General features: G+C 47.1%; 1 protein-coding gene across 4 annotated transcripts in view; it reads right to left on the bottom strand.

Annotated features, from left to right (window-relative positions):
• Nucleotides 1–13817, bottom strand: part of ATXN7 (ataxin 7) — a 138000-nt gene continuing 124183 nt past the window's right edge. For all 4 annotated transcript variants that reach the window (XM_059161416.1, XM_059161419.1, XM_059161417.1 and 1 more), the window contains 4 exons: nucleotides 12878–13076; nucleotides 12395–12516; nucleotides 6870–7842; nucleotides 1–4133 (listed from right to left, as the gene is read on the bottom strand). In XM_059161416.1, coding sequence (XP_059017399.1) covers nucleotides 4116–4133; nucleotides 6870–7842; nucleotides 12395–12516; nucleotides 12878–13076 — 1312 coding nt within the window. In that variant the 3' untranslated portion in view covers nucleotides 1–4115. The remainder of the gene's footprint in view (nucleotides 4134–6869; nucleotides 7843–12394; nucleotides 12517–12877; nucleotides 13077–13817) is intronic.

Below are 13817 nucleotides of genomic sequence, written 5' to 3'. Positions count from 1 at the left end.
TTTCATGCAGCCAACCTTATTTATTGAGAAGTCCTAATTTTATTGCCCATTTAGTAACATGTTTGTTCCACAAACTAATTTCTCATAAAGCAAAGCACAACTTTTCTTATAAATAGTATAAATTATTTTATTTACAGAAACTTGTTACAAAACAAATAGACTATATATTTCTTCTCTTTTAAATATCCAAAGTCATTTTCTATCCCTTGACATTTGTTCATGTTCTATACAGCAGCCAACACAAAGTCCAGCTGAGATGCTCTTGATTACGTGTACAAATTATCAAACTATTCACACATTTTAACACAGGAGATTGCTTTTATAACCAAGCTCAAAGAAACAGCAAAATGCTTTTCAAGGCCCTACATTCACACTGACAGTATGTAGTGCTCATTTAAATGATCAGAAAATGTAGAATGTTTTGCACAAAATGTAAAAATGATTATTTTCTGCTAAACAATGAAACTTTCAACAATCATTTTCCAAAGCCCCCACCCACCCCGCTCCCCGGACAGAGAGATAGTAAGAATTCCTTGGCAACAGAACTCTTGCAGGAAGACAGCTGCCTTTATAAGTTACATTTTTTTTCAAATTATACATTTTTCAATGTTCTCAGAGGTACTTTGTATTATATTTTTGGAATATAAAATTTTTTAAATATTCTATTTTAAACTCTGTATTTCATGAGTGAATAACAAAAACGGACATATTGTGTAAGTTGCTGGCTGACAAAAAAGATTTGTAACCCTTGGTGCCACCAGGCAATCCATCACCAGTTGAATTACTGTGAACCAAAAGGCCTTAATTTTAAAATACCTTATAAAAATTACCAGCATTGGTGGTTTTCAACTCCTCCCCTAAGATTTCGGAAACAATATTTAGGTGGAAAAAGCAAACTCCAAAAGTTGAACTGAACATTCAAGTCTTTTTCAAGAATCTGTCGAAGCTTAAAACTAGGTTCAGGCACTTTCAGTTTTTCCCGTTAGTTTTAAACCACATCACACATGAACACACATGTGCTCAGAGTGTGCACACACAAACGCACAGGCACACATGCGCACTCGCACTCACACATAAAACACAAACAAAAGAAAAGCAGTGTGTCACTTCGTTACGTGTAGTCTATCGGGAAATCAGGCAACTAGAGAAGCAATGCCCACTTGATCGGCATGAATCCGCTCCCGAGACATTAAAAGGGACAAAAAGACTTTCACAGAACAGAGACATCCCTTAAACTGTAAAGGAGGCAGGTTCTAGAACTATTGGCTTGGCAGTGAACCACTTCAAATTATAAAAAGGTATTTACTTTTATTAATTAATAAATAAATACTAGATGATCTCAATTGTACCAAAACAGGATATCAGAAAAAAAGACCTGTGCAAAAATACATATTTAAATATGTACAATTCATTTTTAACAAAATATGTCTTCTGAAATAGGGATACTTCCATATTTATAATAGAACAAGAAATTCCAAAATAAAGATACAAAAGTAGGTTTTGTAGAATTCTTTGTTCATCAATGCAGCACTTTTTTTCTTTTGTAGGTTAAGAAAACTGCAGGAGTTGTCATGAAATTCTATTGGAAAGAATATAAAAATTATCTTGGTTTTAAATTGATACCAAAGTCTGTCTAGAAACAACCCAACCACTGCAAATTTGGTTTTTGCAAGTTAATTTAATTCAAAAAAATACTTGTACTCCCGTGTTTTAAATGGTCTTAATTGTTCATTATAATAAAAAGTAGTTGTAGGAGAAAATAAAATATCTGAACAGTCTAAAATTTAATAGCACTGTTTAGAATAGGTCTGTTTGTGGCAGGCAGAATCCAAAATGGCTAATTTCCTAATCCCGATGATCTGTGTACTACCGGGAGACATAATGAAATCCAATTAAAACCTCAGTCTAAGAAATCAAATGATCAACACTCGCTTATCTAAATATCTACAGAATTCTGAATCAACTTGCTATCATGGATCCTATTCACATCTTTCGGAACAACATGATCTGTCTATAAATTCCATCGCTAAAAGCAACTTTATTTATAACCATCAAGTCCCCTTGGCTCTGAAAATAATTTCTACCCATATCCCCATTGCACTTGTCACCAAGGAATCAACCAAGTCCGTTCTGATTCCCTCTCACCTCCGTTCTCTCCCTCTACTGGGATGGAACCCCAGACTGATTTCTCCTAACTATACCAAACTGGCCCCTCCATGCGCTCTCCTTACTAAGCTCTCCTATAGTATCATTTTTTAAAAAATATTTACTGATTGCATAATAAGTGAACAAGATACTCTTCTCCCCTTCCTTTAAAAAAAATCAATATTTTACATCAATTTATAGCTAAAGTATCTGCATAAAGTTTTTGTTGTCTTACATAATAAGAATAATTCTGTAGCAATTCACATTATTAGGCTGGTAACCAAGTATTTATTCATTCATTCTACTTGTTGTTGACTTGAAATTCCCTGAAACTGATGTTTGTAACCCAAGAATTGCAGGCAAAGAAAGGATGCACTGACTGGCTCTGCCCAGGCCCTGCCCAGAGCAGTGATCAGAGCCTGGGGATATGTACCCTGTGGTGTTCGGTAACTCTACGCGTTCCTCTAGGGAAAAGTGCCTGGGTTCTTGTTTCAGGAGCTGTGATCATGGAATCACCAGCTCAAATGCCCCAGCTCATTCCCCAATGCAATGAGACCTTCTCAAGCAATGACAGTTTTAACACAGGAAGCTCTTTCTTTTGGGATGGGGTACTCAAAAAAAATAATAAATAAATAAATAACCTCGAGGGACTCCAAACTCTCTCTGGAAGATGGCTGGTAGTAATCACCAGAAAGAAGGGTTTGCAGGAAAGTGTGTGCATCCCATCACCTTGGCCTGGACATGTGTACACATATGCCTGCTCCCCTCCCTGGGTGCCTGCTCCCTACCCAAAGGCATCCAGATGAACCTACGGAGAGGAAGAGACACACACAAAAGGGGGAGTGCTCAAAGCAGAAATGTACACGGAGTCCCAGGCCAGTCGCCACAGAGACTGAGGGTAATGCGCACGATGCCCTGGAAACATTTAATATATTAATGACTCGGTGAGGAACAGTTTCTGCTGTATCCTAATCATTTCACTTAACAAAGGCAAGTTTTTAAAACCAGGAGACTGGGCAGGGCAACCAACCCAATCTGCCTTTCTGAATAACATGAAAACTTAAAGGATAAAAAATTCCATCTCTTTGGAAATCTTGGGAAAACATGCCCTCCATAGTGATTTTATCTACCCACCCCATCCCCCTACCAAAATTTGGCTTTCCATTATCAAAACTAATTTGCATTTACATTTTCTTAAGAAAAAAAGAAAAGAAAGAAGGAAAGAAATTACATAGAATTGCTTTTGTACCATGAAAAGTAAGCCTCTAAAATGTGGTATACTTGCTCTCTGGGCGTCGATGGCTTTAAACCAGTTTGTAAGTTAGAAACCTTTGACAGCTTCTTACTCCAAATTACTTGCAAAAGGCTGGGGGAAATACAGGCTATTTTGTCACGGTGCCTTGCGCTCATGTCCATATTCCATGCCTGGAACATTGCTATAAAACCCTAACAGCACATCCCTTCTCTGGAGGGTTGCTCAGGGCGCAGCTCTGCTCTCCTCTGGAACGTTGTCTCCAGACAGGGCACCTAACTGCTGGAGGGTGACGTACAGAAGACAGTGTAAAAAAAGAACTGGGACAGGAAGGGGTTAGAAGGGAGGAAAGTCTACAGTAATGCTCTTGCCAAGACATTCTTTCGCCCAGCCAATCTACTCAAAGAGTGGCTCCATGATTTACTGCAAGTTAAAAAACAAAGCAACAGCTTCTCACAGATGGGTAGCAAGCAGTCCAGGCCACTTTAACACTGACAGAAGCAACTCGGTGGCTGAACTTGATCCAGTGTCCTTTACAAGTACTCACTGCTACAGACAGAGCTTCAGGGGAATCCTTGTTACAACAACAGCCCGGCAGAGGCCCACAGGAGGTTGGGAAAACAGACTCAAAGGCATCGTGGAGTCCATAGTGCTGAGTGGAGGTGTAACTTGTCGTCAAAAGTGTCCAGATTATTCCTCCCCGCGCTATTTTCAGCTGTCAGGGACGTGCCTTTGGCTTTCAAAAAAGAGGGGGTAGGGAAACAATGAAAAGGTAAGTAAGCAGGTGTGCGCGGCCCCGCCCTGCCGCCCAACAGAGCATCCCGAAGGCCACACACTGCTCGGCTCTCTCTGGTGACTGGGGGACACTGGGAGTGCTCAGCTAAACAGTCTGGCCTTAGCCACTTGGGCACAATCATTCTAAAAGATTTAGAAAACCATCTAGAAGAGAGGCAGGCCAGGTTTCTAGCTTAGAGAAAAGGCTCTCATTGTTTGCCTTCTGGCTTTATTTACTGATTTCATTTCCTTGAAGGTCTTCCAGGTTGTCAGCTGAGAACTGAACAAGGCCTCCACGCTGGTATAAGAACTCACACCCAAGTACCCATGCCTGGGGTGGGGGAAACTCAGGCCCCCAGTGATCCACAGGGAGCTACTGAACTCCTGGGCGGTAGAGGCCACAAGCAGAATGGGGGCTGGCTGGGGGAAGCTGCCAAGCCCCCAGGCTTCCCAGTACGGCCCACCACACCCATTCCCTTGTTTAGGGGTCTTCAAACAGCTCAGTTTTCTCTGTTTTAAAACCACCTCAGCAAGGGGCACCCAGGTAGTGCAGTTGGTGAAGCATCTGACTCTTGGTTTTGGCTCAGGTGGTGATCTCAGGGTCATGGGATCAAGTCCTGTGTTGGGCTCAACCCTCAGCACAGAGTCTGCTTGAGATTCTGTCTCTCACTCTGCTCTACCCTACCCCTAAAATATAAATTAATTAAATCTTAAAATCAGCTCTACAAGATACAGGGGATAAGCCCCTACTCTTCTAAGGGCGCCGTTCTCCACAGCACTTGGGAGTCATGGATACCTTTGAGATTCTGAAGAAAGCTATAGGATCCCTCCTGCAGATAAATGAGCACAGACACTGAAGATATCTAACACTTTTTTGGGGGTTCACTGATCCTCCAATCTCTAGCCATCCCCCACCCCCAGATTTGTGCAGCACAATAAAAAGTTTTCTACTGCACAGGGGAAATCTTTCCCAAATACACACTTAGGATGAAACTAATTTTAAGAACCCAAACTCAGACTGTTTGTCCTAGTGAGGCAGGGCCCTCCCCAGAAGCGGTCAACGGGAGGAGCCAAACTTGGTCAGCAGATATGTGCGCTGTATTAGATTTCAAAACAACACACTACATAACTTCTAAACATGGCCAAACTTTCTCATGCTGAGTCCAGATCTGCAGTTTCTTTGAAATGGGTGACAAGTTTCTGTGAGCACCTGCTTTGTGCAGATGGGCTCCCATTCCCTCATTTTCCAAAAGCACTGTTCACCTCTGCTGTGCCCGCCAGCCTCCTCCCCTCCTTTCTGTGACTTGTGGGCACCAAGGGCTGGAAGTGCCGTCCATGGGAAGCCAGGCGCACACAGTCAAAGAACATGTGGGGCATTGCAACACACGGGAACATCCCTCCCCCCAGGTTCACAGAGAATCAGGAAACTACACTCAGAAGGAAATTTTTCAAGGATGGGTTGGCTGTACCACTTTCTGCAGTATTTGCACTGTACTTTTATGCTAATAAACTCTAATGAATAACTACAAACCAAATGTAAAAGCCCATTTTCACAGGTCCAGGGACCCCTTGCTCAAAGAGCCACGCAACACACAAACAGCCCCTATAGCCTCAGGGCTCAAAGAAGAGTTTAAACAGCTGCTCCTTCAATTCCTGGGTAGTTCTTTGCCCGCACCTTTGGCAGCGGGCATTCATGCACAGAGACAGTGGGAGGGCGCGCTGCTGCTGCAGGAAACGTCCTGGAATGTTCTGCAGAAGTCCCAACCTGCCCACTGAGTGAAGTTCTGCAGAGGAGGAAGACAGAAGGACAGGACAGAAGGACCCTGCACTGTACCCCAGGGCTCCGGGGGTGCTGTGGACAGCCCCGTGTGCAGGCAAGGAGAGGAGACACGCTGATGAGTGACAGGATGAGATGTGGATGGACACCTGAGCAGCGGAAGCTAGAGGCGTCCGCTCTAGGAGAAGAGGGGGAGGGGAGGACGGGAACTGGGGAGGAGTGGGGAGCAAAGAGCGCAAGGCGCAGCCCCGGGTCGTTATGAATCGGACGCCCAGCTGGCCACTGCTCTACAAATGGGCCTGCATTCACACTGCCTTCTCATCTCTTCACTGAAATGAGAGCTTAGTCTTCAGCTCTGCCCACACTTACTGCCCCTTCCCTGCCTCCCTGGAAAACCGGGAGAAAAGATAAGGTGAGAGTTAACTGGAAAATCTGAAGTCCTTTGAAAGAAGATTATTAAAAGGTCTTTCTTTCAAAAATTTAACCCATCCCTTTCTAGATTAGGGGGTTTGCAGGCCAGCTTTCTTCAGAGGAGCAAGCGAGAGAACCAGTCTCCAGGAGATCACAGCCTGCGTCCTCCCTGAACGGTGCCCTAGACATGCGCTCCCTAGGCCTGCACCCACGGGCGGTGCTGGGTCTGCTGCCGTCACGTCACGCCGGGTGACTTCTGCGGCCCTTCCTGCTAAAATAAAATGCGCTTCATGGTTTCCTTACCCGGGAGCATCTTCCGAGTCTTAGGAAATCCTGGCAGAGAAACTCTGTTTTACCTTCGCATGGCTCTTCCTTTGAAGAGAGACCATGAAGCTGGACACGTGTTTACAGGCAAACCAACCAACCCTACCACATCGATCTCTGAGCTGGCCAAAGAGCTCGAGGGAGAGGAAATGGGCACCCCCACAGGGCTCACAGTCCATTTCCTACCTGATGAAGGAGGGAACTGTTCGTCAGTCCTTGTGCCCCTGGGCTGGTGCCCGCGTGTTTCATGTGGACGTTGTTCATGGCTGGCAATTTGGCAACCTTTGTGGGTTTGCTGCTGCTGTTGTTGACGCTGCTGGAGCCGGGCGAGCACTTTCTTTTCTTTCCGATCAGTCTATCGAGAGGAGTGTGAGAGTGTGAGTAGCTGCCATGGGAGTTGACAGGCAGCTCGCTGGACTGGTGAATGAATGGGCCAAGAGAAAGCGTGGAGTCACCGCTGTTCACCATCACACTCATCCTCTTGATGGATTCGGCAGGGCTCCCCCCCGGGGGGCCCCTCCCTGACTGCTCGTGCCGGACACTCACCGAGTTCGCCTTATTTACCACACAGTTGAGGCCCACGCCGTGGGAAGATGTTACCGTGGAGGGGTAGGGAGTCCCAGAGGGCGCCACACAGTTTTTCCGAAAAGATTCCATGGAATGAGAAGAAGAGGAGGAGGAGGAGGAGGAAGAGTGAACTAACAGTGGGGAACTGTTTTTGCGTTTCTTTCCTGAGCCACCGCTGGTACTGCTACTGGCGTTGTGACAGTTAGCGCTGTTACCAGAAGGCTCCTTGGGCCTTAAAGACTTGCTGGATTTCAACTTCTGAGGTTTCCTGGACATAGGGGACGAGGGCACCGAGGACAGGCTTGAGGGCGTGGAGGGGGACGAGGAGGAAGAGGACACTTGTCTGGGTTGCATACTGCACACGGGATCCATTGCCCCAGAGGCGGCGGGCTGCGCATTTAGTGTGGTGCCATGAGCTGGTACCGATTTGCTGTTCGGGGAGATGCAGGTGGACGAGAGCAGGACCGGGGAGGCCGACACAGTGGCTCCCGCCAGATAGCTGACCCCACACTGTGACGTCGGCACAGAGTTTGTCCGATGAGGAACACGTGTGGAGACGGGGGGTGTGGTGCTGGGCACCGGCGGGATTTTCCTGCGAAGAAGAGAGAGGACAATAAGAATCACCACAGCCATTCCCAGAAACTTGAGGATGGACGTGCCCTTTACCTCTGGCACTGAGCAGCACACACCTGTCAGAGGGATTCATCTGAAATGCACAGCCCGTCCTTCTCGCCACTTCTCTCCTTCAATTCCTTCATGCCTTCCTCGGGCTCTCAGAGTAATGGTCTGTGAAGCATGCGGGCCTCACTCCCTGCAGGTCCCTAGCCCCACACTGCCTCCTCCCATCCACCCCCTCCACCCCATTCCCAGATTCCACCTACTGACTTTTCTTACATCTCAGAACAGGCCTGGACATGAGGCACTGTCCATTTTCCACCTACAATGCTCTGACCCCATATTCGGCTCAGCCCTCAGTTTCAGACCATTGTCATTTTCTTAGAAAATCTGTCCTGACCATCTTGACTTGCTTGGTTCTCCAGGGACTCATACTGCCCATCCCCAGACTTGGGGGCATTCAAGGCAGTTCCCACAAGTGACTGCTGATCATGGGCTAACTTCCCTACAGACAGAACAGTCCACAGCATATTTATAACTGTCCCGCAGTGCCCAGCACGGTGCTATGAATACTGGAGGCATGCAAATGTTGAGGGAATTCACAAACAAATGAGGAAAAAGGAAAGCCACAGTGATTTAATAGCAACTGCTAGGTCCTACCTATGGCTTGAATCACATCTCTGGGGGTTCCCAAACACAGTGTTGGAACAAAGTATTCTGTTAATAATGTTTGGGTTAGGTATCTATCTGAAGATGAGAGTGTCATTCAAATGGCAAACCAGAGAGGTCCCCTTTTGTTTTTGCTCTGATTTTAAAATATGCCAGCATCAGAATTTCAACAACCCCTACAGCAGAATTAACACCCAGGTGACAACACAGAAAATGGCCTGAATGAAAAGCACATGTCAAGACGGGACTGCTCTGGACTTTATGGGGAGGCTCTAGGGGGTCCAGGCCAGCTGGGGCGCCAGCTCATCTTCCAGGTGAGAGGTGTCCTAACTGCTGCCAAAGTGCTTTCCAGATGCTCTGTGAGACCTACAGCTACTAATAAAAACAACTACTGACTGTATATTTACCAGCTGTAACCACCCCATTCAAGAGTGTCGTTCTGCTCCCAGGGATCCCTGCATCCAGACCGACCACACCCAGATCCCTGTGGGGCAGGGTCCAGACATGGTAAGTTTCTCAATCTCTGAGGGATTCCAAAATGAAGCACAAACTGAGAAGCTGGGCTCTATTCCGATGCTTCTCAGAGGGCAAATACGGACACCATCTGAAAGGCTTATGAGAAATGAGGCGTCTCTGGCATCCCACCCACACCTACTTCATCAGAATCTGCATCTCAACAAGACCCCCAGGCAATCTGAGGGCACTGGCGCGTCTGAGAAGCCCTGCTCTGAATGTGTGGGTGCAGCACCGCCCCCGCTCATGGCGTGCAGTGGCTCCTCGTGGCCACCAGGTGGCTTAGGGAGATGAAGCCCGAAGACCAGGCTGCTGGAATTAAATCCTGGGAAAAGGAAAAGCTTCCAGACTGGGAGAGATGTGGGTCTCTCTGCACAAGACACTGGTTCCTGATGAAAAACAAACAAACACACACACACACACAAACTCTTTTAAGTCATTCATTACCTTTTGTATAAAAACATGACAAAGAGAGATTATGCTGTTGTACAGACCTATGTCTGTATAAGTGAATTCTGTAAAGATAGACAAGCAATTAATAAAAATGCTCCTGTCTGGGGAGGTGGGTGGGAATGTAAAACTCTGAACTGTACACCTCTTTACATTCATTATTATTATTATTATTATTATTATTTAACCCCAGTGAATTTATTAGCAATCTAGAAAACTAAGTACCACTCTCTCCCACTCTACCCTCCCCCTTCCCCCACCCAACCCGCCAAAGAAAAATCCTATCCCTTCCTTAGGATTTAGGATGTGTGGAATAGCGGTCCCCAACCAACAGTGGACAAGCAGCTGAAAGAAATCACAGGAGCTCAAAACTGGCCTTTGGGGTCATGGCCATGCTCCAGAGGAAGTGCTAGTCTAATTTCACCAGTGTTCAGACTCCATACACTGAAGATGACTTACTTCACGGCCATACTCAAATTCCATTTTCACTTATCCCCAAATTAACCACAACAGGTAACTAAAGAGACTGAGAAGACTGCCACTGAAAGTAGGGGACCTCCTGGAAGGGAGGACTTTTGGCTGAGCCACTCTGGGAGTTTCCTTGAATAAGTCAAAGATGCCACCTGAAGACCATTCTCGAGCTGAGAAGTGCTGAATTCCTTGCGGCAAGTTTCAGGAGCTGCCTGAGAAGCTCGTCTGCACTGGCCGGCCTTAATGCCCAGCACCTTCCTCCAAGCTCCTGTCTGCCCCAGGCCTGTGTGCCAGCTCATCACTGAGCAAAACGTCTCAGTTGTACTGGCTTTTCTAAAACCAAAGTTCACGTTAATGGAAAGCCATGATGTCCTCCTTGCTGGGGATCAAGTGACTGATAAGGCCGTCAGTCTCTGACAGAAAAAACAGAGAGACAGTGGAGACAACCTCATGATCCTGCATCTTCAAGAGGTCACGGCACAAAAACGAAAACCTCCCCCCACAAGCCATTATGAACCGAAACCATATTCACCCCAACTGCTGGCCATAAACCACTTATCAGTCTAATGGAAGTAAGTCTTTCTGAGGACCCTTTGAAACTGTTGGGAGTACACTAAACCCCTACCTTGGGGAGCTCAATGAGCTCTTCAAGTCTGCAGAAATAAGCAGCTGAGATTTCACCTATTTGGGGGTTTCCTGATGTGGAGAGACCCCCCAGAATCCCAACAAACCAGTGCCCTGATTCATTTTCTAGGCAAGGACAAAGTTCCTTTGGGGAACTTTGGGAAAAGGAGGGAAAAGGAGCCTCTTATCTAGTAAAAACCAGGAAGAAATGTGAACTAGAAAAACAGAGCAGCACTGCTCTGGATCTGATTTTCTAAGAGAATAAATGCAAGTCCCATTAATGACCACGAAGCTAGTTCAGACTGTGGACTGTCTGAGGCCTCCGACCAGCCTCCTCTGACTTTCTGAGGGAACCAAGGCAGCAAGGCAAATGGATGTACTGGCAAAGTCCTCTCAAGAAAGCTCTAGTAAATGATGCTCAAATGGAGAATATGGAATGACATGTGGACAACTGGACAGCTCCCTTCCTTTAGCAAAACTCAAGGTTTCCCAAAATAGGGTCCGCCAAACATCAGTTCCGTAAGATTCTCCCCTAAAAGAGGTTTCCAAGTCAAAATAACTTGGGAGATGTTCTACATTATACATGGTATTCCCTGCTTTGAGAGTTACAAAGGCTCTGAGAAGTCCTGCAATAATGAAAACTATTTCACTTCAGAAAAAGCTGAGCCTTTTGACCATGAAACTCTTCTTCCACTTAATCCCATGTAGGAAACACTAGCACACATCATGGCATATAAGATGACCATCTTATCTCATGCTGTAAATCAGAGCACATGGCTCCTCTTCCTGAAACCCTCAGCAGCTCCCTACTACACCCAGAATCAATTACAGGGTCATCTGGCCCCTGCTAGCTTCTTGAGTTTCATCTTGTAGCATGCTTGCTTTCTTGCTTTTTCTCAAACAGGCCGTGATCTTTTCTGACTCAAGACCTTGACACATACGGTTCTTTCTGCCTAGAGCCCACTCTATCCCACCATCCTATGGGCTGCTCTTTCTCATCCATCCATCTCAGTTCAAGGATCGCCTCTTCAGCAAGGCTTTCCTTGAATCCCTCTGGCTTCTTGTTTTCCCATCTCAGCTCCTTGTTTGGAACCAAGCTGCCTCTGGATCCAAATCCTGGATGCCCTACCACCAACTCGCTGTGTGACCTTGCTTCTTGGTTTCATTATCTGTAAAAGAATGATAATCAAGGTGTCCCAAGATGCCATACCGTGAAAATTAAATCTAAGTTGTCTGGAATACAATAAGCTCTCAGTAAGTGCCAGTGGTTTCTAGTGCTTCCAGGATCTCCCTTCTGACAAGCTACAACCTCTACTGATTTTCTGTTTAGTGGTTTTTGTGTTTCCCCCAACATGTGGGAGTCCCTCTGCCTGGAACCATAGCACCCAGAGCAAGACCCACCTGCTCAGAGTAAATGAATGAATGAATGATGAGGGGCCTTCTCAGGGACAGTCAGAGGCTGTGTTTTCATTTTAAATAAGCTTATCTTACGTTGCCCAGGTGGCTCAGTCAGTTGAGTGCCAGACTCTTGATTTCGCTCAGGTCATGGTCTCGGGGTTGTGGGATGGAGCCCTGCATCGGGCTCCGTGCACAGCGGGGAGTCTGCCTGAGATTCTCTCTCCCTCGTCCCCTCTGCCCCTCCCCCTGTTTGCTCACTCTAAAATAAATACATCTTTAGATAAGCTTATCGAATCATCATCACCATCATCATTATTAAGTTAGTCCCATAAGAAGGAGAGGATGCAGCACCAGGTAAAGTCGGCCCCTCTCCGCACCCCCGGAGCGGCAGGACAGGCACTCACTTCCACAGCTGCGCATTCAGATGCTTCTCCACCATGAGGTTGAGGGCGCAGCGAAGCCGGTTCCACCTGGAGTCAAACACGTAATAGCCTCTTCCAATCTGCCGGCTCCCGAATGTGCAAAACTGCAAGAGAGAGCACAACCACGCGTGCTTGCTAACTCCGCCAGCAGCCCAGGAGGTGAGGGCTCTCTTGCCTTCAGGAAAGGAGCTAACCATGAAAGAGCTTACTCTGAGTACCGCAGGCTGTGAAGCATGAGAGTGAAGATGCCTAGCCCTGAGTTTCATGGAAGAGACAGGGAGAAGCATGAGGTGTCCCAGGAGAGAGTGCATGCCGCCTCTGGGGCACCCTGTTCTGAGCTGCTCTCACACCTTGACCACGTCTCCCACACGAACGGGCATGCCAAGGCCCCTGGCACGCCCCCCTTGCAGTGCCCTGTCCCTGCTGCGTGGGGAGGGTCAACACGGGGGTGCATGTGGAACTTACAGATGCTGGCTGAGGATGATGACCTGAATAATGACAGTCCAGTTTGTCAACAGACTCTTCTTTGTCATCGCCTTCTCCCTCCTCACTGGATAATCGAGAAGCTGGCTCAGTGGCAGGCAGGGGAGGGTGTGGAGATTCATGGACTGGAGGAGGGTCAATGGGGGCACTCCCACCTTGCTGAGCAGGGCAGCCTGGAGGCCTTGGTGAGTAGAAAGTGCAGCACTGATCAGATCACACATCTGGGAATCAGCCGCCTTAACCCAGATACAACAACGTGTCTGAGACCACCTAGGGAGGCCTGGGGTCCCCCACTAGCACTGGGGCAACAGATGCTGATCAGGTGGCCGGGGAGTGAAGAATCCACTCTCCTGAACCGCACAATGTCACAGGGAACTGTCTGCCAGTTCTACCCAGAGGTAACTTGCAAATGGTTCTCCTTTCTATAGCCGATCGAGTGGCTCAGAGCCTCTTCCTAGTTTCCCCAAACAAGAGGAAATAGAAGTGGAACTTAAGAGAAGTCTTTCTTTGATTCTTCTTCAAATTTCACCTAGACTTGGGTTACTGAGGCAATAAATGAGATAAATGGCAACGTGCTCTAAGCCTGAGAGGGACCAGAGTTGATCAAAGGAGGAGGCAGCATGACCACCCGCTGTGGACAGTGTACAGCCTACCGCTCAGGCGGTGCTATAGGCTTCCTACATGTATGAATGCCTGGTGCTTCTAGAACTAAGTTTACTTTTTTACAGATGGAAAAATTTCAATGAGAAGATGGCCAAAGAAAGGACTTGCCAAGGAACGGACAGCCTGGGCTTGGCCACGTTCTGGGGTGCCGTTTCCGACTGCTTCCCCGCCGTGCTTCTCACAGACCAGAAAGCCCGTGTTGGAGCAGCTCAACTACACACATGGGTCTCTGTGGACAGCCACTTCCACCCGTCACGCG

Source organism: Mustela lutreola, chromosome 2, assembly GCF_030435805.1.
Source record: "Mustela lutreola isolate mMusLut2 chromosome 2, mMusLut2.pri, whole genome shotgun sequence".
Lineage (NCBI taxonomy): Eukaryota > Metazoa > Chordata > Mammalia > Carnivora > Mustelidae > Mustela > Mustela lutreola.
The sequence above is the reverse complement of the archived record's forward strand: the minus strand, read 5'-3'. Positions and strand labels throughout refer to the sequence as shown.